Source organism: Mastigoproctus giganteus, chromosome 5 (assembly GCF_048544385.1).
Source record: "Mastigoproctus giganteus isolate SK-2022 chromosome 5, ASM4854438v1, whole genome shotgun sequence".
Taxonomy (NCBI): Eukaryota; Metazoa; Arthropoda; class Arachnida; order Uropygi; family Thelyphonidae; genus Mastigoproctus; species Mastigoproctus giganteus.
Window position 1 is genome coordinate 193,781,263 of NC_143579.1, and position 25,952 is coordinate 193,807,214.

The following is a 25,952-nucleotide window of genomic DNA, read 5'->3' on the forward strand; positions in this document are numbered from 1 at the left end:
CTAACCAAGAAAGAGAAAAATTATGATATCCAGCTCGGGACCCTGCATGCACCAAGCCCATACTCACCAGATGTGAGCCCTTAGGGCTATATAACGTATTGAGCCATTGCAGCTCTCTCATCTATTAAATGCAATAACAATGTAATTGAATGCCATTTTAACCTGTTACAGACTTCTGGCAGTTTGGACAATCCGAATTTTCAACTGTTGGTGCTTTCATTGTCAGTATTTTAACTTTGTCTATTTTCATTGTTGCTGTTTTGGTTGGCAGTATTTTGATTTTTGTCATTTTGAATTTTGGTAATTTGATTGCCTCTAACACCCACCTGCTTATTGCACATTCTTGTCATTATTCATCCCTACTTTTTTATTAAGCACCTTAAGATATGAAAAGTTTTTGGTTTTGGTAATGCACATGAATCTACTCCATTTCTAGTTCCGCTGCTTTATGAAAATAACACGAGAATATGTTTTTCAGTCATTTTTCAATATCGCTGGTTAATTTTTCAGTTTTGTTTTTAATTGAAATCCTGAAGCTAATTGATGGTGCTTTATTTCTATAAAATGTACAGTATTGTTTGTTGCTGTTTTGGTTGTTTAATTCAGATTAAGAAATATATTTTCTGTAGTTCCCATTTATTTAAAAATAAATGAGAACTACAGAAAATAAAGCCATCCCTAATTAAACCATCTCATGTGAAACTTTGTTTGTATACAGGATCTTTTGAAAATTTATCAAACATGATGTTTCTAATAGCACTCAACTCTTGATGAGTTGAGTGCTATTGAAGCTTAACAGCAACATAGTAGTTGTTACATTAAGATCTGTTCATATACATTCTGCGATCCTTAATGTAACATTGAGATTATTATACATTCTAAGGACTTTTGTGTGGTTAGTTTGTGCAATATTATTATCATATGTCTTTCAGATTAATAGATATTAATTTAATTATTCTTGTTATATAAAGAAAGATATTTAAGATGTATAAATAATGTTATATATTTCTTCCTTTGTTTAGACTGGAGATAAATTTAGAAATCGTTCTCTGAAGTTTCCTGGTTTAATATCTGGCTGTACAATGGACTGGCTTACTTCATGGCCAGCTGATGCACTTATTGCAGTATCAACCCATTTCTTAAAAACCTTTAATATTGCTTGTATCCCAGAAGTCAAAATTCAGGTTATGCAAGCAATGGGTGTAATTCATGATCAAGTGGCCTTTTATTGTACAGAATATTTCCAGAGGTATCTTTCTTAATAATCTAGGTTTACATTGTTTACTGCTCAGTGTACATTGCTGCAGTAAATAATTTTCTTAATTATTTACAAATACTTTTAAATAATTGCAAATATATTTACTTGTAAGAATAAATTGTAATGCTATTCAGTTTCTTGGATTTATTTCTATTAACACAGATAATTATTTTTAATTTAATATGCCGAAATATGGTATGAAACAAGTAAAAGTCATCTGTATATAATTATTATTATTATAAAAAAATTGCTCACACTCACTCATACACTATTAAAAAACAATTGTGTGAGTCAGTTAGTCTCATAAAAATACATTAAAAATAATATCTGAAATACAAATGGAAGAATTTGAATTCTTTTGATCAGAGATGATGCTAAAGGTAGTTTGACAACATGAGCAAGGGTATATATATTATTTTTAAATTATTCCTCTAATTCAGATTAAGAATCAGAGGTGTAATTTAAAAATAATAATTGTAAGATATGGTGGTAGATGACTTCCATCAACTGGTGCAATACCACCACTTTTCTTATTAGAGGCTTGAAGTGGTGGAACCATGTTTAGTTTCCAGAGCAAGCTCCAGCAAACCTTCCCCCACCTCTTCCATCATGCACTATGATTTGTTTCTTTTGAGGTTATGATGAACATCTTTGCCAGATCCATTCTTCCTTACATTTCAAGAGTACAGCTCTAAAATGGATACTCCACTGGACCAAACCTATTGGTAATTCTCTAGTAGGCTTCCAGATCAGCTAGTGTATAATCTTGCTGCCTCTACTCTGCCAGATGGTGACTGGAGGGAGTCCAAGTAGTGCATATGCGGAGGGGGGGGGCATTTTTGAGGCACATTATGTCAAGGAGCTGGGTACATCTTGCCATGTGTATTCTATCCAAGAATTTCATTTCTTCATACAGCATGTCCTCACCACCTTATTTTACTACAGAATACATCATCATTTGTCAAGCTAATAGAACAAACTTATCTGCAAAAAGCTCTAAAACTCCCAAACACTTTCGTTCATTACACAACTATACATGGTCTCATTTCCAATCTCAGTGATGTCCGTTTCCACTTACAATCTTCCAAAATCCAGGTACTCTTTCTGACTGAATCCCAATTATCAGTTGATACTACCATCTTAGTTGTCCATGTTATTTGCTGTATGATTTCTTTCTCTTCAAAGGTGGTACTTCTGCACATGTCCACTTTTTTTTTTGTTTTGGTTGGTTTTTAGGAGCATTAGCAACTAAGGCCCTATTGCTCCGGGATATGCGGTGGTCATTCCCTGACCTTTCCGCATCCTCTGTATTTGGTGGTGACGGGCTCGAACCCCAGTCTAATCAAGAAGCGTGTGCTGCGCACTGCTGCTCCTTCCCACCTGGCTACGGAGGCGCCCACATGTCCACTCTGATATTCCCTGTCAGAGACAGTAATTTGGAATCTCCTCTGGCTTAAAAGCTCCCTACCACATTCTGTCAAATTCGCTTTACCTCTATCATTCTCCCAACTCCACTAATCACTTGGAACTCTTTGACTTTGACTTCCTCTCTCTGAAGCTTAACTTTCTCCAAACCAACTTTCCTAACAGTGAGGTTATTTTCCTTGGTGATTTTAGTGTTCACAACTCCAGTTGGATTCTGTTTTCTGGTCACATGGACCCAGCTGGTCAAGATGCTGAGACTTTTGCAATTTCTAATGACCTCGCACAAATTGTTCATTTCCCTACCAGAATACCAGACAATCCTAACCACACAGCAAACACACTTGATATTTTCTCACAAACACCCTTCTAAGTACTCGATTAAGAAAAGTGGTCATCTAGATACTTCAGGTCACAACTTCGTAATGGTCTCTTCCTCAATGCATCCTTTCTCTTGTAGCCATTCTCTACCTCACGTTTTTTGTCATTACAAGAATGCAAAATAGGCTGATCTGCAATATTTCTTTTCTTTTCCTTGGTCAGATTACTGTTTCAAACCTCCTGATGTCAACGTGTGCTCAAATCATGTCAGCAAAATTATTCTTGTAGGGATGGAATCCTTTATTCCCCACTCCACCTTAAAATCTCGTCCTTTTTCTAAACCTTGGTTGTCCAATATATCTGCTAAGGCTGTTAAAGATAAGACTGCAGCATATTGCAATTAGCTTGTATCCAAATCTCCAGGTTCATTTTTTGCCTATACGAAAGCTTGGACTGATTAATAACTGATCCTAATTTTCTTCAAACTCATGTATTGATGATTTTTGTAAACCAGCTCTTACCATTCCCAGTATACTCCATTCAATGCCTCCTGTGGACATACCAAAGGGTTTTGATTGTGTTTGGCATAAAGGTCCTCTAAATAAGCTTCCATCTTATGGTTTGCCAACTGTTTTTTTTTTTTTTTTTAATTGGATATCCTGTTCTCTCTCTCTCTCTGACTGCTTACTGCGGCTCTCTGTCTTTAACGTTTCTACTAATGCTGGTGTTCCTCAAGGTTCAGATCTTTCTTCCATACTTTTATTGTTATATTATTATTATAATTAGCCGTATGGTGCAAGGAAGCCTGAGGGTTTTTGCCACACCAGCCACAAAAATATTGAGTTACTCCAAGAGAGAGAGAGAGAAAACAAGTCAGAAGTAGAAGGGAATGACCAAGAAAGAGAAGAATGATGATGATATCCAGCTTAGGACACTGGGTGTGCCAAGCCCATACTCACCACATGTGAGCCCCTTCTATTGACAAGAAACTCTAACCATGTGAGCCCCTTCTATTGACAAGAAACCCTAACCACAGTTTTGCTGATGATGGCACATTGCATTCCACCTTCCAGTTTGAGAAACCTTGCCTTGAACTGACATCTTCAACTTCTCAAATATACACTATCAGTTTCCTAAATGCTGATATCCAGGTAATTCTCCTGTGGGGTAAAGACAACTTAATTGATATCAATCTTTCTAAAACTCAATCCTGCCTTATGTCTCTCAGAAAGGATCCTTCTGCTCTTGTGCTTATCTTTAATAACACTCTGCTTTCTAGACAAAATCATAAATCTCCATTTGGGATTATCCTCACTTAATCTCTCTTGGCATAAGCAAATTACAAATATTGCTTCCTGTGCATCTGAAAATCTGGGTTTTCTCTTTTTCTCTCAGCATTACTTTTCTTCCTAACAGCTGTTCACTCTGTATAAATCACAAATCTCCCCTACCATGGAATATTGTTTCCACATCTGGGGCTGTGCTCCCAAAATCTCTCTCAGCTTTCTGGATTCCATTCAAAAGATGGCAATTAGGTTAATTAATGACTCATCTTTAGTAGTCTAACAAACTACTAAATATGAGTCATAAAGATGATGAACTAACGCTGTCTCTCCACTCTGTCTCACAGACTTTCTGTTTCTGCTGCTTGCCTTTTCTATAGATACTTCCATGGGCACTGTTCTTCTGAATTGTCTTCTATAATTCATACTTTCTCTTCCAAACCTGTTCAAACATGTGCCGCAACCAGTGAACATCGTTTTACTCTTCTACTTCAAATTCACAGAACCACCTTTTGTTCTTCCTCGTTTATCCATTCAACTTCTGTTTTCTGAACAAGTTCCCTTCATTCATATTTCCTGAAAATTACAATCTGCAGAAATTAGTCTAATGTCAACAAGTATCTTCTTTCAACTTCTCACCCCTCAACCCATGCATGCTACTAAGTACTATAGGTTCTATCACTTCTCATACTCGGAGTTCTCATTAAAAAAAGAAAGAAAGAAAAAGTTATATCCAAGATTTCTCAGCATATTTAAAGTTTTTTTTTCTATTATTATCAATCTTTTTTCTATTATTATGAAACTAATTTCAGCATATTGCACTTACTGAAAATTGAAGTCAGACTTACTGTACATGTGAAAGTGGCTTTACTTGCATATACTATAATTCTGATGTGTACAGAATGCCAAAAGGAAATTTTTAATCATTTCTAAGCAAGAACATCCTGCATGTTGGTTTGATATTCGAAGCCATTATTTTCTGTGCGATGTTTTTTTTTTTTTTTTTTTTTTTTAATTATTTAATAGCAAGGTCATCTGCCTCACTTCAGAATATATGATTTTATTCTGAAGTGACCCATTCCTCTTTAGAATTTATTCAATTATTATAAAAGCAGCAGCAAAATTGAAATCTTTAGCTATAATGCATGAAGCATCCTTAGATTCAGATGAAATCCCTACCTATTGCAAATATGTAAACATATCACCTATTCACAATGATGGTTCAGAAGGTGAAGAATGGGTAACTTCAGACCTGTAAGTCTGACAAGAGTGAAGCTATATTGTGATCAGAGCATGGAGTTGTTAAAGGAAGATTATGCCAGACCACTCTGATTAGCTGCGCTGATGTTATCACAAATGAACTGGATATAGAGAACCATTTTGATACTGTGTAATTAGATTTCAATAAATTTTTTGATACTCCCCAATATGAATAAATGGGAGCAATGTGACATTAGGTGCAAATTACTATTGATAAAGGGATAGTTAAGTGGTAGGAGACAGACGCTAGTTATAAATTGACTTATTTTATGAGTATGATACCATGATTTTCGATGTTAACCCCTGCTTACTGTTTTATGAAGGCTGATCAATAAAGACTGATCATAATTTTTCATGAACAACTGTATTGTTATTTCTAGCTGAGATGCAGAATTTAAGAACAAACCAAACTTCATCACCTAACGACTGCACAGTTGACTCGTTCGCACGGTGTTACTTGGCAGTTAGTCAAGTTTAAGCCTGCATTTTTGCCTACATAAAATGAAGTGACATGTGAGGAACAGTATGCTGCTCTCAAATTTTGTTTCAGTCTCAAGAAAACATCAGTGCAAACATATGAAATGTTCTGAAAAGTATATGAAGAGGCTTATGGTGAATTTAAACTTCCATATAGCATAGCTCACAGATGGTTTAGAATGTTTAAAAATAGACGTCTTTCAATGACAAAAATTGGGAGTCCTAGAGATCCAACCACAGAAACTATAAGCACTGCTTCTGTAATCATGAGAGAAGATCATTGTATAACTGTTTATAAAAAGCCTTGAATTAGAGTTGAATTTGAAAGTGTCTGCAATTCTGCCCAGACACGATACGAGGGAGTATATGATGAGAGCCTTGTCGATCAATTCGGCCCTGGAAAGATTGTGCAAGGCTCAAGGGGTAGAATTTTTTTACAGCCTGGTCTGTACTTGTTAACAGGAGAGACTGCTTCTACAGGAATGGCATACACTTAAATAGAAAGGGTGCAAAAATATTTGCTGATGCTATCGACGCAGTGTTCTATGGGTCGGAAAACTGCTAGCTTGGGGGGATACAAGGAATAATAGATTGCCAGTAGCCACTTGCAGAGGAGAAAGTCATTCTTGCACTGCTTCTATTGGAATGAGCAGCAGCCTGGAAAACAAGATGCAGGGTATTTCAGAGACTGCTGGGAGTCATTGCGGTACAAGTAAACATATGGGTTGTGTTAGGGTAGCCAAGAATAGGAACAGGTGCATGTATACTTGCATGTACACCAATGCTAGGAGTTCAGTAAATAAATTTGATGAATTTGAGGTATTGCTCAAAACATCAAAGGCAGATATTGTTGGGATATCAGAGATGTGTTGTCACACAGATATAAGGAATGCAAAACTGGAATTTGGGAGTACAATGTGTAGGAAGGATAGACAGGATAGGAAGGGAGGAAGGTTTATGCTATTAGTTAAGAAACACATAAAATCCAAGGAAATGAAGCCAGTCGACATCACTGGACAGTACACTGTCGAGTCAGTTTGGTGTGACATAAGCATTGGGATATCAAAATTGAGAGTTGGAGTGTGTTATAGGCCTAATGACTCTGATGAGTATAATGAGAAACTGTACAGGGAAATAAAGTGGGCCAGTAAATCAGAGTCTTATAATGGGGGATTTTAATTTCCTTCATTATAAGAAGAGCAGCACCCATTGATTACCACCCTCTGTCTTCTCCCACTCAACCATCCTTTTATCCATTGTAGCAACTTACCCTTTATACCGTTCTGCTCTAATTTGTACAGTAGTCTTCCATGTGCAACAGTGTCAAAAGCTTTCCTGATATCCAAGTATATGATATCAAAATTATTTTTTGCATCCAGTTCCTTTGTAACCACATCATAATATCCTATCAAATTTGTCAGACAAGACTTTCCCTTAACAAACCCATGCTGTGTCTGAATTATTGCTGCAGTCTTGTCTAGATGATCCTGCAATGCATCTTTAACCAGTGATTCCATTATTTTACCCAGAACAGAAGTTAAACTAACTGGTCTGTAATTACTTTCGATCCCCTTTTGTGAATTGGGGATACATTTGCACATCTCCAATCCATGAGGACCTCCCCTGAGTCCAAGGATGCTCTCATAATTATGGTTAAGGGTTTGCTTACTTCCTTTGCCACCTCCTTTAATATAACTGGATAGATCCCATCCACCCCCAGTTGCCTTTCTTATGTTTAACTTCAACAATTTTTCTTCCACTTTGCTCTCAGTTATTATAAAATCATTAAGCACCCTGCCTCAATTTGTTAACCTTCTGTTATTTTCAAACTTAATAACTCCTCATATGTGATTGTAGATGCAAAATACTCATTCAGTTTGTTTGCTATCTGAGCAGCATCATTAACAGTTGAACCATTGATATCAAGTGGACCAATCAGATTCATTCCCCTTCCTTTTAGGGTTTATATAAGTAAAGAAATCCTTTCTGTTTTTGTTAGCATCCTTTGCCAAAGATTTCTCATAATCTGCTTTCGCTTTCCTAATCTCCTTTGTGACTTGATTACAGACTGGTTTATATCTGCCATAGGCTTCTGTGTCACCTGCTAGTTTATATGCATCTCAAGCATTTTGCTTCTCTGTCACGAGTCTCATTTAGTTCATTTGATAACCATTTAGGCCTAAACTTTGAATAATATTTCTTAATAGGTATGAAACTTTTAGTAGCTTCCGCGATTAATTCCTTGAATGCTTCCCACTTAGGATTTGCTGTTGGTAACATCATCAGTTGATCCCACTGTACAGAATTTAAAAACTGTCTGAGACAACTGTACTCACCTTGATGGAAGCAAAAACCCTTTCCTTTACCCCTGATGGTAATTATATCTTTAAGTAAATCCCACATCAGTACATTGTGATCACTGCCACCTAGTGGTTCCTATATCTGCAAATTATTAATTCATGAAGGATCACTGCTGATTACCAGATCAAGAGTATTGATCTGGTAAACCTCTGTTACGCCCTCTCTGGTTGCCTCTCAAATATGCTGCTGCTGCAGAAAACAATCATCCAATAAATCCACAAAAGTCTTACTAGTGTGCGAGTGACCAATCCACAAGTTCCAATCAATATCTGGGAAGTTAAAATCCCCCATTATAAGACATTCTGATCTACTAGCCCACTCTATTTCTCTATACAATTGTTCATTGTACTCATTCCAGTTATTAGTCCTATAATGCACTCCTACTCTTATTTTTGCTTTCACAGTGCTTATGTCACACCAAACTGACTCAACAGTGCACTAGTCATCTGTATCAACTGGATGCACTTCTTTTGATTTTATGTTTTTTTTAATTAACATAAAACCTCCTCCCTTCCTGTCCTTTCTGTACACATTGTACTCCCCAAATTTCAATTTTCCATTCCTAATATCTGTGTGACACCATGTCTCTAATATCCCAACAATATCTGCCTTTGATGTCTTGACCCACACTTCAAATTCTTCAAATTTATTTACTATACTTCTAGCATTGGTATACATGCACGTATTCTTATACTTTGTTACCCTAAGACATCCATATGCCTACCTGTTTCACGATGGCTACCATCAGTCCCTGAAACCCCTAGCAACCCTCGCTCCAGGCCACTGCTTATTCTAATAGAAGTAGTGCAAGATTCACCTTCACCTCTGCATGCAGCTACTTTTAACCTTTTAAGCTAGTAGTTTTCCAACCCACCTAACACTGCCTCAATAGCATCAGCAAATATTCTTGCACCCTTTCTATTTATGTATCCCATCCCTGTAGAAGCAGTCTCTCCTGTTAAAAAGCACGGACCACGCTGAAAAAAATTCTACTCCTTGAGCCTTGCACATTCTCTCCAGGGCCGTATTAATTGACAAGGCTCTCATCATAATGTCTTGTCAATGATATACAGGAATTTTTCTAGCAGGGATAAGGAGGTGATTATCCCCTTGTATAAAGCAATGGTCAGGCCACACTGTGTACTGTATACAGGTCTGGGGGCCTCATTTTTTAGAAGGATATAGAGCTGTTGGAACGAGTACAGAAAAAGGCAACAAGATTAGTGAATAGAACAAAGGGTTGCTATTACGAAGAAAGGCTTAAATTTTGCAAATTACAGTGTCTGGAGACTAGGCACCTGCGAGGTGTTCTGATTGAGGTGTATAAAGCCTTGAATGGTTTGAGCATGCTCAATGCTGATGGAATTCTTCCTCTTGCTCAGAATAATCTCCTGAGAGGGCATAAATTTAAATTGAGGAAAGACAGATGTAGGATAGATGTGCAGAAGTTTGCCTTTAGCCAGTGACTAGTTGGTTGATGGAACAGACTTCCATCCTTTTGTTGTGGAAGTTGATAGGTTAAATAAATTTAAGGCTGAGCTGGACAGGTATTTGGAATAAACGAAGGGGTGAAATGGGAGTGGTGTTTTTTTTTTTTTTTCGGCTGATTCTGCATAAACTTGCTTTCTTGCATCATATGCCTATGCTAATAACAGTAAGGCAAATGGCAGAGATGTTGAGAATATCAGTAGGAAGCATGCACAGTATTGTCCATCACCATTTAGATATGACGCTTGTTTGTACACTGTGTTCCAAGATTACTCACATCCGAACAACAGCAAGTTTGCAAGGAGGTTTGCAACAGATAGTTGCTGAAGATGATGAGTTTTTTTTTTTTGTTTGTTTTTTTTTTTAAGAGTTGGCAGTTAATTGATTTCTCCATTACTTTCAGTTCTTAATTTTTTCATATGATATTCATCAATATTGATATACCTTTATCAATGATATTGATGAAGGTATATCAGGCTTAATGTCGAAGTTTGCAGATGATACAAAGGTTAGCAGGGTTGTTAATGGCAGTCTGCTACTGCAACAGGATCTAGATAATTTGGGCAGATGGGCTAAGAAGTGGCAACTGAAGTTTAACCTTGACAAATGCAAAGTACTGCATATGGGTAGAAGTAACCCCAGAGAAACATACCAACTATGTGGTACTACACTTAAGGTGGTAGAAAATGAAAAAGACCTGGGAGTAATTGTGCAGTCAGATATGAAGTTTTCTGAGCAATGCAGACAGGCTGCCAGGGCAGGTCATGGGGTTTTGTCAATGATATATAGGAATTTTGCTAGCAGGGAGAAGGAGGTGATTGTCCCTCTGTATAAGGCAATGGTCAGGCCACACCTTGAGTACTGCGTACAGGTCTGGAGGCCTCATTTTAGGAAGGATGTAGATTTACTTGAGCGTGTACAGAGAAGGGCAACAAGATTGGTGAGGGGAATGAAGGGATCCTCTTACCAAGAGATGCTTAAGTTCTGCAAATTGCAGTAGCTGGAGACTAGGCACCTACGCAGTGATCTGATTGAGGTGTATAAGGCCTTAAATGGGTTGAGCACACTGAATTCTGATTGGATCCTTCCACTTGTTCAGATTACAAACCTAAGGGGGCATAAATTCAAATTAAGAAAAGACAGATGTAGAATAGATGTGCGGAAATTTGCCTTTAGCCAGCGGGTGGTTAATTGCTGGAACAAACTTCCATCTGTCATGGAAGTTAATAGGTTGAATAAATTTAAGGAGGAACTGGACAGGCATTTGGAGGGAATGGTTGTGTGATAATTTTTTTTTTTTTTTTTTTGGCTGATGCTGCATAAGCTCATATACTTGCTTTCTTGCATCACATGCCACTACTACTACTACTACATCATGTGTTGGATTTGCTTCCTTGCATCATTATGTTAATACTAAGTAGTAATCTGATATAGCCAAGGTGGCCAAATGGAAGTGCAGTAGCACATGCATTTAACTGTGCTTCAAGTCCATATGACTGCCAAATTCCATTATTGGTTGTATTCTTGTTAAAATGATTAGTTATAAACTCCTCTGATCTGTTTGGTTATGCCACACAGATGTATAAACAGAACAAATGTATAAACAGAACACTTTTATGCTAAGGGTTGTGCCATCATACTATCTTTAAACATTCTTCTAAATATTTCTCCCAACCTTTTCTTGGATGACACATGTTCCATCACCATTCTTAATATCCACAAAATTTCTTCTGCTTGAACATTTTCTCAAATGAAAAAATTATTCATAGATGAAAAATGTATACTATGTGAAGCATGAATTGGAAGGCCAACCTCTTCATTTTCTTTTCTTTAGCAGAATTTATAGTTTATCTGCATTAGCAGATGCATAAGTAGAAAAAGTAGGAACTAAAGTTTATCTAATGAATTTCTTTCTTCTGTAGCTAGAAGATAACCCCTTTTTACAGCCTACTCAGCATGGTGCCACTCATTTAGTCTAGATATGTAGCACTACTGGAGGGATTTCCAGTAGGATTTTTTTCTGTGAGTTATTTATCATTCCATATAACATACAATGTGGCCTGTGAATACACTTCTTCTGATGTATTTTGTAACTAGAAGTTTTGTTTTCTTCTTCCTCATTAACTGTTGCACCAAAACCAAATTAAATCTTCAGAAACACACAACTTCGTTCCACGTAATTCTTACCAGTTGCACTTTTCAAATGGGTAATAACTGCTTGACGACCCATATTACTAAGTTCAAACCCCTAAGAACAATATTTAGAAAAGTAACCAACAGCCTGAAAAGACTCTTTCTATAACTGTTATAGCAGCAGTAATTGACAGCCCTGAGTAGCAAGTGAATTCATTTTTACTGAACAATATATGTTGTGAGATTTTCACAGTATAGTGTTCTGTATCATTTTAAGAGAGACAAGAGACTTCAAAGACAAATCTCTTTCTGATAGCCAAAAGGAAAAGCAGCCAATGGTTCAGAAAGAAACTACCTTAATTTTTCTTTGTTTATTAACAATACTAAGCATTAAAAAATTAACTGCCATCATTTCTGTCTTCCAACCACAGGGAGACAGAAATGGTGGCACCATTTCTGTCTCTCTGTGGTGGGGGCCACAAAACTAGGAGTTAATTACCCCAAAGCCTAAAAGGAGCAAGCATAAACTACAATAGTGATTCAGTATCGTGTGGATCTCTTGATATCATGAAAGGGACAGAGAAAAAGATACTATGATATTCAATCCTAAAAGAAACTTGTTATAGGAGCTATTGTTATTATTTGGTTTTTAGGAGCATTAGCAACTAAGGCCATATTGCTCCGGGGATATACAGTGGTCATTCCCTGACCTTTCCACATCTTCCATATTTTTTTTATTTTTTTATTTTTTTTTTTTTTTATGAGAACCCCAAACACGAGAGGTATTAGAACCTATAGTACTTAGTACCGTGCTTGGGTTGGAGGTTGAGAAGACGAAAGAAGATATTTGTTGATATTGGACTTGAACTTCTGTAGATTGTAATTTTCAGGAAATACGTATGAAGGAAGGTTGTTCCAGAAAACAGCAGTTGAATGAATAAATGAGGAAGATGAAAAGTTGGTTCTGTGGGTTTGAAGTTGGACAGTAAATGGATGTTGGCTGGTGGCGGCACGTGTTCGGACTGTTTTGAAAGAGAGAGCGGGAATTATAGAAGCCAATTCAGAAGAACAGTGCCCATGGAAGTATCTGTAGAAGAGACATGCAGCAGAAACAGTGCGTCTATGAGAAAGCGAGTGGAGAGACTCTGTTAGAGATGAATCATTAATTAACCTAACTGCCCTCTTCTGAATGGAATCAAGAAGCCTGAGAGAGGTTTTGGGGGCACCACCCCAGATGTGGGAACAATATTCCATGGCAAGGCGGATTTGTGATTTATACAGAGTGAGCAGCTGTTTGGGAGAAAAGTAACGCCGAGAGCGAAAGAGAAAACCAAGTTTTTTAGATGCAGAGGAAGCAATATTTGTAATGTGCTTGTGCCAAGAGAGATTAGAAGTCAGGGTAATCCCCAAAAGAGATATATCATTTTGCCTAGAAATCGGAGTGTCACTAAAGATAAGCATAGGAGCAGAAGAATCCTTTTTGCGAGATATAAGACAAGATTGAGTTTTAGAAGGGTTGAAATCAACTAAGTTGTCTTTGCCCCACTGGAGAATTACCTGAAGATCGGCATTTAAGGAATTGGCAGCAGATTTTCGAGAACTTGAAGCTGATTGAGCTGGACAAGGTTTCTCAAAATGGAAAGTTGAATGCAATGTGCTATCATCGGCAAAACTATGGATAGGATTTCCAGTCAATGGAAGAAGGTCATTGATATACAAGAGGAAAAGAGTGGGGGAAAGAACTGAACCTTGGAGGACACCGGCATTAGTGGAGAAGTTAGAAGACAGAGAGCCATCTACCATCACCCTCAGTGAGCGATCAGAGAGAAAACTGGATAACCAATTACTAAAAACAGCTGGCAAACCATAAGATGGAAGCTTGTTTAGAAGACCTTTATGCCAAACACGATCAAAAGCCTTTGAGATGTCAAGAGCAACTACTTGTGTTTCACCGAACCTTTCCATTGAATTAGTCCATAAATGGGTAACATAAGCCAGAATATCACCAGTGGATCGACACTGAAGAAATCCATACTGGCGATCGTTGATCAGACGGAAGGTTTCTAGGTAGTTTAAGAGTTGGCGGTTAATTGATTTCTCCATTACTTTAGAAAGAGTAGAAGTAATTGCAATGGGACAATAATTGGATGGGAGGGATTTGTCACCCTTTTTGGGAACTGGCTGGATATGAGCAAATTTCCAAGCAGAAGGAAAAACACCTTTGGAATAAGAAAGTGAAAAAAGGCGGCAAAGAATAGGAGTAAGTTCAGGAGCACAGGTTTTGAGAACAAGTGGAGAAATACCATCAGGACCTGGAGCTTTCTTAGCATCAAGATTCATCAAAATCCTTCTGATATCCTTTTGACGGAAGACCACAGGAGGCATTGAATGGATTGAATGGAGCGTGTTAGGAATGGTGGGAGGTGTTTTACCAAGATCATTAATACATGAGCTCAAAGAAAAATGGGATGCTAGCAGGTCAGCTTTATCCTTGGCTGAAGTGACAACAGAACCATCTGGTTTGGACAGAGGTGGGAGCAGAGATGGGCAAAAGTTGCGGCCAATAGCTTTGGCAAGAGACCAGAATGCTCGGCTACCATTAGGGCAAGAAGCAAGTTTTCTACTCTTAGCCTGTTCAAACTCTAGTTTGGACTGATTAATAACTGCTTTACAATTGTTGCGAGCTTTGGTGTAGGCAGAAAATGAAACTGAAGAATTAGAAACAAGCCAATTACAATATGCAACGTTCTTCTCTTGGACAGCCTTAGCACATTTATTGGAAAACCAAGGTTTAGATAAAGGACGAGATTTTAAAGTGGAGTGTGGGATAAAGGATTCCATTCCTGCAAGAATAATTTCACTGACACGATCTGAGCAAATGTTGACATCAGAAGTTTTGAAACAGTAATCCGACCAAGGAAAAGAAGAAAAGAAATCTCGCAGGTAACCCCATTTTGCATTCTTGTAATGCCAAACAATACGAGGTTGGGAATAGCCATGAGATAAAGGTTCCATTGGAGAAGAGACAATCACCAAGTTGTGATCTGAAGTGCCTAAAGGACCTCTCATTTCAACCTTGTACTTAGAAGGGTTGTTTGTGAGAAAAAGATCAAGCGTATTGGCTGTATGATTAGGATTGTCCGGTATTCTTGTAGGTAAATGAACAATCTGTGCTAGGTCATTAGTAATTGCAAAAGTCTCAGCATCTCGACCTGCTGGGTCGGTGTGACTAGAAAACGGAAGCCAGCTGGAGTTGTGAGCGTTAAAATCACCAAGGAAAATTACCTCACTGTTAGGAAAGTTGGACTGGAGAAAGTCAAGTTGCAAAGAGAGGAAGTCAAAGAGCTCCAAGTGATTAGTGAGTTGGGAGAACGGTAGAGACAACAGATGAATTTTACACAATGAGGTAGAGAGATTTTAAGCCAGAGAAGATCAAAGAGAGGAGATTCCAAATTGCCAAGTCTGACAGGGAATATCAGAACGGACATATGCAAAAGTACCACCTTTGAGGCGAAAGGAATCATACAGCAAATAATTTGGACATCTGAGATGAGAAGTAGTTGAATCAATTGATAACTGAGATTCAGTCAGAAAAAGTACATGGGGTTTGGAAGACTGCAAGTGGAAATGGACATCGTTGAGATTAGAATTGAGACCACGTATATTTGTGAAATGAATTAGGAAGTCCTTGGGAGGTTTAGATCTTTTCGCAGATAAGCTTGGTCTATTATTTTGACAATTCATGGTGTATTCAATAGTAAGAAAAAGTGGGTGGGACATGCTGTATGAAGTAATGAAATTTTTGGATATGGCGTACACGTGGTAAGAATATACCCAGATCCTTGACATAACGTGGCCTCGACAATGCTCCCCGCATACACACTACTCGGACTCCCTCCAGTCACTATCTGGCAGAGTAGAGGTAGCAAGATTATACACTAGCTGATCCGGAAGCTTCCTAGAGAGTTACCAATAGGTTCAGTCCGGTGTACTAACTAGCGGCCGGCCTGCGAACACCGTTTTAGAGCTGTACCCTCGAAATGTAAGGAATATTGGATCTCGCCACAACATTCATCATAACCTCAAAAATCATCAATCATACTGCATGATGGAAGAGATAGGGAAGGGTTGGCCGGAACTTAGCTCTAGAGACTAAACATGGGTTCCACCACTTCAAGCCTCCAATAAGTAAAGTGGTGGTATTTCACCGGTTGATGAGAGTCATCTACCACCTAGTACTGCCTGGTAACATAGAGGGGCGGCGTTCCTCCATGTGGTGTGGGCGCCACACCTCGACCCCTGCTTACGTTGGTTCACACGGGCTCAAACCCCAGTCTAATCAAGAAGTGTGTGCTATGCACTGCTGCTCCTGCCCACCTGGCTATGGAGGCGCCCTAAAAGACAGGAAACAGATGCTACCAGTAATACCTTGTTTCCTCATTCTTCACTTATTAACTGACCATCTTTTGAATAAGGTTATCTACCTTCTTGATATAGAAATGTATAGAAAGTATTGCTGGTTCTCATCAAATGGTCCATAGTCCGTAGTGAGATGACATACTTGTTGAAATGAGCAAATATCAACTATAAAGAAATTCAGAAATTTTCTGCTTTTTTGGAGGGAATGTCACACTTCATGCAACTTTGAATACATCTAAAGATGTATTCGAAGACTAATTGTTTAGCATCCTTAATGGTCTGCAGTTAATTATAATCAGACATTTAACGAGAATGCCAGGGTGTGAAAATAAAACTTTGAAAATGAAACATTGTTACATTTAAAATGTAATGTTTCATCTTCAAAGGCAGAAAACTTGGAACAATACAAAAAAATAATTTAAAAAATACCAGTTAACATATAGAAAAATACATGCAGCAATAATTAAAAAAATACGTGTTGGCTAAATTTATAAAAAATTTAGCAAACATGGCAGCCTATCACTAAAGATTTCTTATGTCCTGCATGAAAGGAAAAAATATATTATACAGCATGATTATATGTTTTCCTTTCCCATCTGTCAGCAAATTTCACAATTTTAGTTGTTATAACATTTATAAGATACAGATAATATAACATATGGGCCACTCATAAGTACACTGCAGCAAATTTTGTGTTCTAATTCAAACTAGCTGACAAAAAATGTTGGTTGCATTCTTTCAAATGTAAACTAGCAGAAAGGAAATAAACTTACCAAACTCGGACAAATGCATATATATGCAGAAACAACTATCAGTACCTAAGTTAATAATGATCAACAGATAGAAATTTGGAAAACAAGGGAAACCAGACTAATGTTCACTTTACATAATAAGCATATGTCTAAAAAATAGCATACTTCAAATATCTGGTCAGTTGTTTACAAACTAACAGAAAAATGCAATTAGCTGTTTCAGTTATTTGGCTAGCTTCATATATAAAAGTGGTATACATTTTGAAGGATGCGGGGGGGGGGGTGAAAAGGTTTGTATGTGTGTACATGTTAAGAATGTAATCAAACTTTACACAACCCAAAAAAAATGTAATATATATATAGCTTCCAGTCACATAGCTCCCTGAGGAGCTGTTGTGGCCACCAACAAATTCCTCCAACTTCATCAATCATGTGCTATACGAGCAGCATCGCAAAGTGCCGTGCCCAGAAGTCCACTGATCCCATCCTTCCATCTAGTTGCAGGTCTTCTTCTGCACCTCTTCCCCTTGGTTTATTCTTCCATTATATTCTTCAACAGAAAGTTTTCCCTTCTTACTATATGACCAAAAAACTTGAGTTTTCTTTTGTTGGTGCTATGATGAAGAATTTTAGGCCTGCCAATTTTATTCAATACCCACTTATTTGCTCTTTTATCCAAGTAAGAAATACGCAGTATTCTCCGGTAACACCAAATTTCAAATGTCTCGATTTTCTTCCTGTTAACGTTTTTCAGATTCCATCCTTCACATCCATAAGTGGCAACTGGAAAAATTAATGAATCAATGATACTCCGCTTTGTATTTAGGGGCAGATCATGATCTCTCCATAATTTTATCAGATCAGCGACCATTTTAGCAATTGCCTGTCATCTCTTAATATTGTTTGAACAGTCACTATTTTTATTTATTCTTGACCCTAAGTAATCAAATTCCTCAACTTCTTTGATATCTTGCCCATTAACCTTCACTTTACTGGAACCGAGATTATTACCAATCACCATAATTTTAGTTTTACACACATTCAGAAACAATCCTTTTTGCTTACTTGCTTCACATACTCTCCTCAGAGTTTCTTTAAGATGATCCTTAGAATTACAAACTAGCACAGTATCATCTGCATAACAAAGGTTGTTTATCTTCAACCTCCAATTTTGATGCCAGTCTCTAAATCTTCCAAAGCTTCACGCATGATATCTTCAGCATAAAGATTAAAAACGTGAGGTGAAAAAAATTCAGCCCTACCTGACACCGTTACCTACTGTGAAAAAGTCCATGTTCATTCTCACAATTCCTTCCTGTTAAACAGCTGAATTATGTGGATTGGGAAACCCATAATAGTCATCGTTTCCCATAGTTTCTCATGTTGAACACAATCAAATTCTTTTGCATCATCTATAAAATACGAAACGACTGGAACATTGAATTCTTTGCATTTTTCAATAATCAATTGTAGGTTTAAGATCTGATCTCTGGTTCCATTACCCCTTCTGAAACCTGCTTGCTCTTCTGGCATTTCTTCTTCAAGTTTTCTTGAGATTCTATTCAATATGATTTTAAGAAGAATTTTGCTAATGTGAGAAATTAGGCTAATAGTCCTGTAATTTGAGCAAATTTTTAGATCTCCTTTTTTCAGTAAGGGGATGAAAATTGATTTCTTCCAATCTGATGGCCACTGTCCTGTTTCCCAAATTTTTAACATCATGTTAAGAAAAAACTCGGTTCCCTTCACACCTGTAGCTTTAATCAATTCCGCTGGGATTTCATCAATTCCAGGTGACTTGCCACACGTTAGTTCTCTGATGGCTTTTTCAACTTCTTCCTTCAGTGGAACTGGTTCATGATCACACTCATCCAAAGGGGGTGGCAGATCATTAGTGCCAGCAGGTGCTGAGAAGAGCTGCTCACAGTATTCTTTTCACCTTCCTTTGATTGTGTTCCCCTCTGTTAAAATTTCCAAAACTTAATTAAGTCCTTAAGGACTTAATTAAGTTTTGTCTTAAGGACTTAATTACATCATACATCTTAATGTTGTTTCATTTGTTTGGTATTCGATTTTTTTACACTTTTGATTGATATAATCCTGTTTGTCCTGGCTTAAACAGCGCTTGATGACTTCTTAGTTCCTGAAATATATATATATATATATATATATATATATATATACAGGCATACCTCGAATAACGAATAGGATGCGTTCCACGAAATTACTTCGTTAAGCGAAACTTCGTTTTCAGAGGTAAAAATACTATGGCCAGAATAGGGATACGTTCCCACTTAAAGAAAATGAAAAGCTTTTTTTTCAAACAAAGAAAAGTTTTATTAAATAAACAGTCAACTTACATACAAAGTGAAATCTCATTTTAAAATATGAGTCTAAAGTTGATTGCTTATGCTTTTTTTTTCTCTTTCATTTAACAATTGCCTATACGGAGTTATTGCATTTAACACTGATCGCTTAACAATAAAACTTCTTCCTAAATCAGGATCATTTTCACTAAAAAAATTTAAAACGTTTTCAATGTCATTTAAGCACCTTTTTAAATCTTTGGTTGTTAACACTTTTTCGGCAGGAACTTCTTTAACTTCGTCTTCATTATCTTTGTCTTCGTTGCTAACAAGGTTTTCTAAATCTTCCACTGAAAAACCATCATCTTCTGCATTCAATAAATTTCTAACATCCTCTTCATCGACATTTTCGAAACCTATTGATTGAGCCATCTGGATAACTTCATTTCTAATTTCTTGGATGTTATTTTCTTCTTCTAGTACAACTTCTGGCCATATTTTGCGCCAAACTCCATTTAAGCATTTCTTAGTGACTTCTTTCCAAGAATTATCAATGTTTTCAATTGCGTTTTTAATGGTGTAGTTTTTCCAAAAAGTTTTAACTGTCATTTCCTCTTTATCCTCTAGTTCAGTTAAATTGCTTAATGTTCGACGCAGATAATAAGCTTGAAATGATGCTATTACTCCCTGATCCAATGGCTGAATCAGGGAAGTTGTGTTTGCTGGAAGAAACACAACTTTGACAGGAATGCATGTGTCCAACGTGTGAAGATCAGTAGGATGTCCCGGAGCATTGTCTAACAACAAAAGAGCTTTTTCTTCAAAGCTGCTTTTTTGACAATACCGTTTTACTTCAGGACAAAAGTGGTTAACAAACCAATCAGTAAATAACTCTTGGTAACCCAAGCTTTTCTATTTGCTTTCCATATTACAGGTAAATTCATTTTTATGTTACCTTTTAACGCCCTTGGATTTTCTGAATGGTAAACTAATAACAATTTTAATTTATAATCGCCAGAGGCATTTGATCCAAAGAGTAACGTTAAATGGTCTTTGGCTGCTTTGAACCCAGCAGCTGATTTTTATTCAATAGAAATGAAGCTTTTTGTTGGTAGCCGTTTCCAGAACAAACCGTTTTCGTCAACACTGAACACCGAATTTGGTGGAAAATTTTCACGTTCAATTATTTCCTTTAGTTTTTCTGGAAACGTATTTGCAGCTTCTCCTGTTAATTTTACACTATGAATCCTGGCCCGTTTTTTAAATTTCTCGAACCAACCACGAGAAGCCCCAAAGGTTTCCGTAATTTCTTCAGTTTGTTTAGATTTCAGGTGATTAAACTGGAATTTTTTTTTTTATGTTAAATGGGGCTTGAAATTGCCGACTTCGTTATATCGAAGCTTCGTTATCAGAGGTAACGTTAACCGAGGTATGCCTGTATTTCAGGAACTAAGAAGTAAAAAAAAAAAAAAAAAATTATATATATATATATATATATATATATATAATTTTTTTTTTTTTTTTTTTGCTTAGGGTGTTACTTATTTTAATTGATGATTTTATATATTCACTTTTAATTCATCTCTTAAAAACAAGTTAAGTTTATTATTCTTTATTTTATTGCAGATTTCGCAGGCAGACATATGTTACTCCAAAGTCTTACCTTTCATTCATAGGAGGATACAAAGCAATATATCAGCTTAAAAAGAAAACAATTGATGATTTAGCTGAACGAATCAATAATGGCCTTGAAAAGCTTTTAGGTGCTACAGAATCAGTCAATATTCTGAAAGTAGACCTTGCAGTAAAAGAAAAAGAGCTTGCCATCACATCTGCAGAAGTGGATAAGGTTTGTTGTATTTGTAAGGTAGAATATAATCTGCATTTTATTTTTGTATATTTTTATTCTCTTACTCCTTCATGAAAATGTTTTTAGTTGGCATATGGATAAAATAATATCCATATATCTGTATAATGTTAGCATGATGAATACAAACATATACTTCAACCTTGTAGCAGGTGCCCTTGTATCCTGCTTTTTGCTTAAATTTAAATATTGAAACATCTGTTCTCCATAAACAATAGTATACACATACTAAAATTTATTATATGATAATAAATTTTAATGTGTCCAGTATTATCTTGATCTGCATCATTGATTATTTGGAGTTGGACAGCAAACAGGTGCTAACTGGTTGCACCACATTCAGACTGGTTTGGAAGTGAGTAGGAAAATTATAGATGCCAATTCAGAAGAACAGTGCCCATGGAAATATCTATAGTAAAGGCCTGTAGCAGAAACTGAATATCTAAGAGACAAAGAGTGGAGAGACAAGTCATAGATTAACCTGACTACCCTCTTTTGAATGGGGTCTATAAGCTTGAGAGCAGTTTTTGGAGTACCACCCCAGATGCGGGAACAGTATTGCATTGTAGGATGGATTTGAGATATGTACAAAGTATTTTAATAGAAGAATAATAACAAGAGCAAAATGTTTTTTTTTTTTTTTTTTTAAATGCAGTGTAATCATTACATATCAGTTGCTTGTGCCAAGAGACATTAGTATCACTTCATATCACTACAATCCTTGTAGTGATACGAAGTCAGGTTAATCCCTAATAATAATATGAAACCAGGTTAATCCTTAATAGTGATGACACTGAGAAATCTTGAGTGTCATCAAAAATGAGCCTAGGAGTAGTAACTCGTTTTTTTTTTTTCTTTTTTTTTTTTGTGAGAAATAAGACATGGCTGAGATTCAGGTTTGACGGTAACTAAGTTTTCTTTGCCACATTGGAGATCAGCATTTAAGTTGGTGGTGGATGATATTCAAGAAGTTGAAGCTGTTCATGTAGGACACATTTTCACATTCCGGTTTTTCAAACCGGAATGTGAAATGCAGTGTGCTGTCATCAGCAAGACTATGGATAGGTTTTCCAATCAGTGGGAGAAGGTCATTAAGATACAAGAGGAAAAGAGTGGGAGAAAGAACTAAACCTTGGAGAACACCAGCAGTAGTGAAGTTAAAAGACAGAGCTGTCTACCATCATACTTTGTTCAAGACCTTTCTGCTTTTTTTCTATCAAATTGGTCCAAAAATGAGTAACGCAAGCCAAAATATCACCAGTTGATCAATGCTGATGAAATCCAGATTGGTGATTATTGATCAACTGGATTGTTTTGAGATAATTTAAGAGTTGGTGGTTTATGGATTTCTGAATTAATTTGGAAAAAGTAGAAGATCAATGGTGTGATAATTTGATGGGAAGTATTTATCACCCTTTTTAGGAATTGATCAGATATGAGAAAATTTCAAGCAGAAGGAAAAACCCAAATGGAATAAGAAGTGTAAAAAGGCAAGATAATAGAAGCAAGCTCTGGAGCACAGGATTTCCTTAACAAGTGGAGAAATGCCTTCAGGGAGAGTTTTCTTGGGATCAAGATTGTTTAGAATTCTTCTAACAACCTGCTGTTGAAAGACCACAGGAGGCTGAGTGGAGTGTGCTGGATATGGTTGTTTACCACAATCATTGATACCTAGAGTTAGAAGAAAAGTAGGATGCTAGTAAATTGGTTTTAATTTTAGCTATGGATGTAATAAAACCATTAGGTTGTAAAGGAAGTAGGAGTATAGATTATTATTATTATCGTCACTCTTATATTATTTCTCCCTGATTGTAGGATTCCACTCCATGAAGGGTACTGCTACCAAGTACACAGGGTGGTTTTAATGTCTGGTGTTACTGTGGTCTCTGTTGGAGGAACTCTCTGACTATCCTACAGGTGTTCAGGATTGCAACTTTCTGGAGTTCCTTGTAGGTGTTCTCTGGGAAACCTATTGCTGCTATGTAGGGTCTTTGGCACCATACTGGTGGCTGACACGATGATTGGGATGGTCGTTACATCTTGCATATGCTACATCTCCTTGACCTCATGTCTCAGGTTTGTGTACTTCCTAATTTTTTCCTCATGGGTTTTCTGGACATTGCTAGTGTTGGGCACCGCTATGTCAATTAAGTAGGTAGCCTTTTCCATCTTGTCCACAAGGGTTTTGTCTGGTCTGTTGTGTGGGATGGTCTTATCCATTATTATGGCGTGGTCCCAGTACAGCTTGTGGTCTCTAGTACTGCCTGGGATTCGTATTTCTAGTATGGTACTCCTTCTTTGGTGAATTGGTATTTCCTCCTGGCTTCTGATGTATTATCCTGGCTACCTGGTCGTGTCTATGAGTGTACTCAGTCTGGGTGATCACCTTGCATCCTGCGGTGATGTGTTGGATCGTTTCTGAGGCCAGGTGGCATCATCGACATGTGTCGTCTGACATTCCGGGCTCATTTGCGATGTATTTTCTCTAGTTTCTGGTGTTGGATGGTCAGCATAAATCCTTCAGTTTCGGGGAAGAGCATCCCGCTTGTGAGCCATGCATTGGAAGCAGTGTTATCGATGTGATCCTGATGGAGGTCACTGTAGTGTCTACAAGAAGTATCTACTTTGCCCATCTTTCTAGCTTCATTTCTTGTGCCGTCTGTGTGGGAGGGAGATCCTCGCTTAGGTTAATTGGGGTATACCTCTTATCTGCCTTCCTTATGGCCTGGTGGAGTGGTTCTGTGTTGTTCTTGAAGTAATCCTTTAGGTTAACTATCGCTGTTTTCTGTTGCTCTGTCAGGTCCCTTCCTCGCTCTTTCCGAGCTATTGTTAGTCTCTCCACTGCTGACTCCAGGTGGTGCTGACAGCTCTTGGTCATCATTGTCCTTGTCTTTCACATGATATCCTTTAGCTCGGTGTTAGTCCAATCTATGACCCCAAAGGAGTATGTTAGTACTGGAACTGCATAGGTGTTTATGGCTTTAACTGTGTTCCCCCATTCAGTTTTACTTTCAGCAGTCTTCTGAGTCTCTGATAATATTCTTCAGTCAGGCACTTCATTTTCTTGTACTCTAACTGCTGAGCCTGCATCATCCTTAGGTATTTTCAGGTCTCCCCTTCTGTCATAGCTTCGATCTCTTTACCAGTCAGCAGCTGGTAGTTTCGGCCGACTAATTTTTCCTGGTGCAGTGTGTGGATCTTGCATTTGTCTGGACCAATTTCCATCCTGATGTCCTTGCTGAATTCTTCGGTGATCCGGAGTAGTTGCTGGAGTTACTTCTCAGTTGTCGTGTAGAGCTTGATGCCATCCATGTACATCAGGTGGGTGAGGGTGTACACATTCTGCCTTCCTTCTTTGAGGTTATATCCATACTTGTTGCCATTAAGCATGGTGGATAGCGGGTTGAGTGCCAGACACAACCACAGTGGGCTCAGAGCATATCCCTGAAAGATTCCTCTTCTGATAGGGATTGGTCTGGTTGTGATGTTCTCTACCTTAATGGTGGTACTCCATTTCGCCATTGTTACTCCTAGGAAGTTTTTTACTATCAGGTTGACCTTGTAGATCTTCAGTTTCTCTATTAGCCAGCTATGAGGTACAGACTCAAAGCCCTTGCAGTAATCTATGTAAGCTGTGTATAGGGTGTGGTGCTTCTTGTGTAGGCTTTCTCCATAATTGCGGCATCTATTGTTAATTGCTCCTTGCATCCTTTCTGCTATTCGGCCATTATGTTCTGACTCTCTTAGTGGTCTCATATCTTCTTGGTTATGTTGCTGGCCAGGATCTTGTACATTGTTGGAAGGCAGGTGATTGGCCTGTATTTCGCCAGGTTTCTTGTATCTTCATCTTTAGATATGTGACACTTTCAGTGAGAAACTTCGAGATTGTCTCCAGGTGCCTTATTGTTCAAGTGAACTGCTGTGCTAGGTGCTTGTGTGTGCAAGTGAGCTTCTTGTACATTAGTTGTGGATGTTATCAATTCCTGAGGTTCGCCAGTTGTGGGTGTTCCTGATAGACTGTTTTACTTCTTCTTCTTGAATCTCCCACTCTCTCTCATCTCTTGTACTTCCTTGGTTTTCTTTCGTTCTACTTCTATCCAGGGGGGGCTCGGCTGTTATGTCTTACTTCACCGCTTCAGAAATTTCCCCAGAACTGCTCGATCATCTTCTTCTCAGGTGGGCCATTTCTTGTTTTCTCATCTTCTCCCAGTTTTCTGTAGAAGGCTCTTTGGTCCTCATCGAAGATTCGGTTGTTTATTTTCCTCTTGGAGCTCTCTTTGTATCAATGTAGTATCTTGCTGAGTGCGAGGAGGTTCTGCTTCAGTGTCTCCAAGTATTCTCCTATTCTCCGACTTCTAGTCTCATGTTTGCTGTGGATGCTGTCTCTCTTCAGGATGCTCTTCACCTTTCCAATCAATTTTTTACTTCTATTACCCTGTTGGTACTGGGTGAACCAAACTGTCTCGACTCTTAATTCTTCTATCTTCTGCTGAAGTCTTCTTTACCAAGCTGGTGGTTCCTTCTATTTTTGGTTCTTCTGCTGCTGGTCTCTTGTTTTCTTTTCCATTAATCTTAGTGGCTGCTATGGCAGCACAGTGTACAGCT

At 37.6% G+C, this 25,952-nt stretch overlaps 1 protein-coding gene across 1 annotated transcript in view; it reads left to right on the plus strand.

The window, feature by feature from the left end:
• Positions 1 to 25,952, plus strand: part of LOC150085960 (dynein axonemal heavy chain 8-like) — a 1,559,705-nt gene that overhangs the window by 1,045,771 nt on the left and 487,982 nt on the right. Inside the window, exons 61-62 of the mRNA XM_090374756.1 lie at positions 1,023 to 1,249; positions 21,107 to 21,329. Coding sequence (XP_090230882.1) covers positions 1,023 to 1,249; positions 21,107 to 21,329 — 450 coding nt within the window. The remainder of the gene's footprint in view (positions 1 to 1,022; positions 1,250 to 21,106; positions 21,330 to 25,952) is intronic.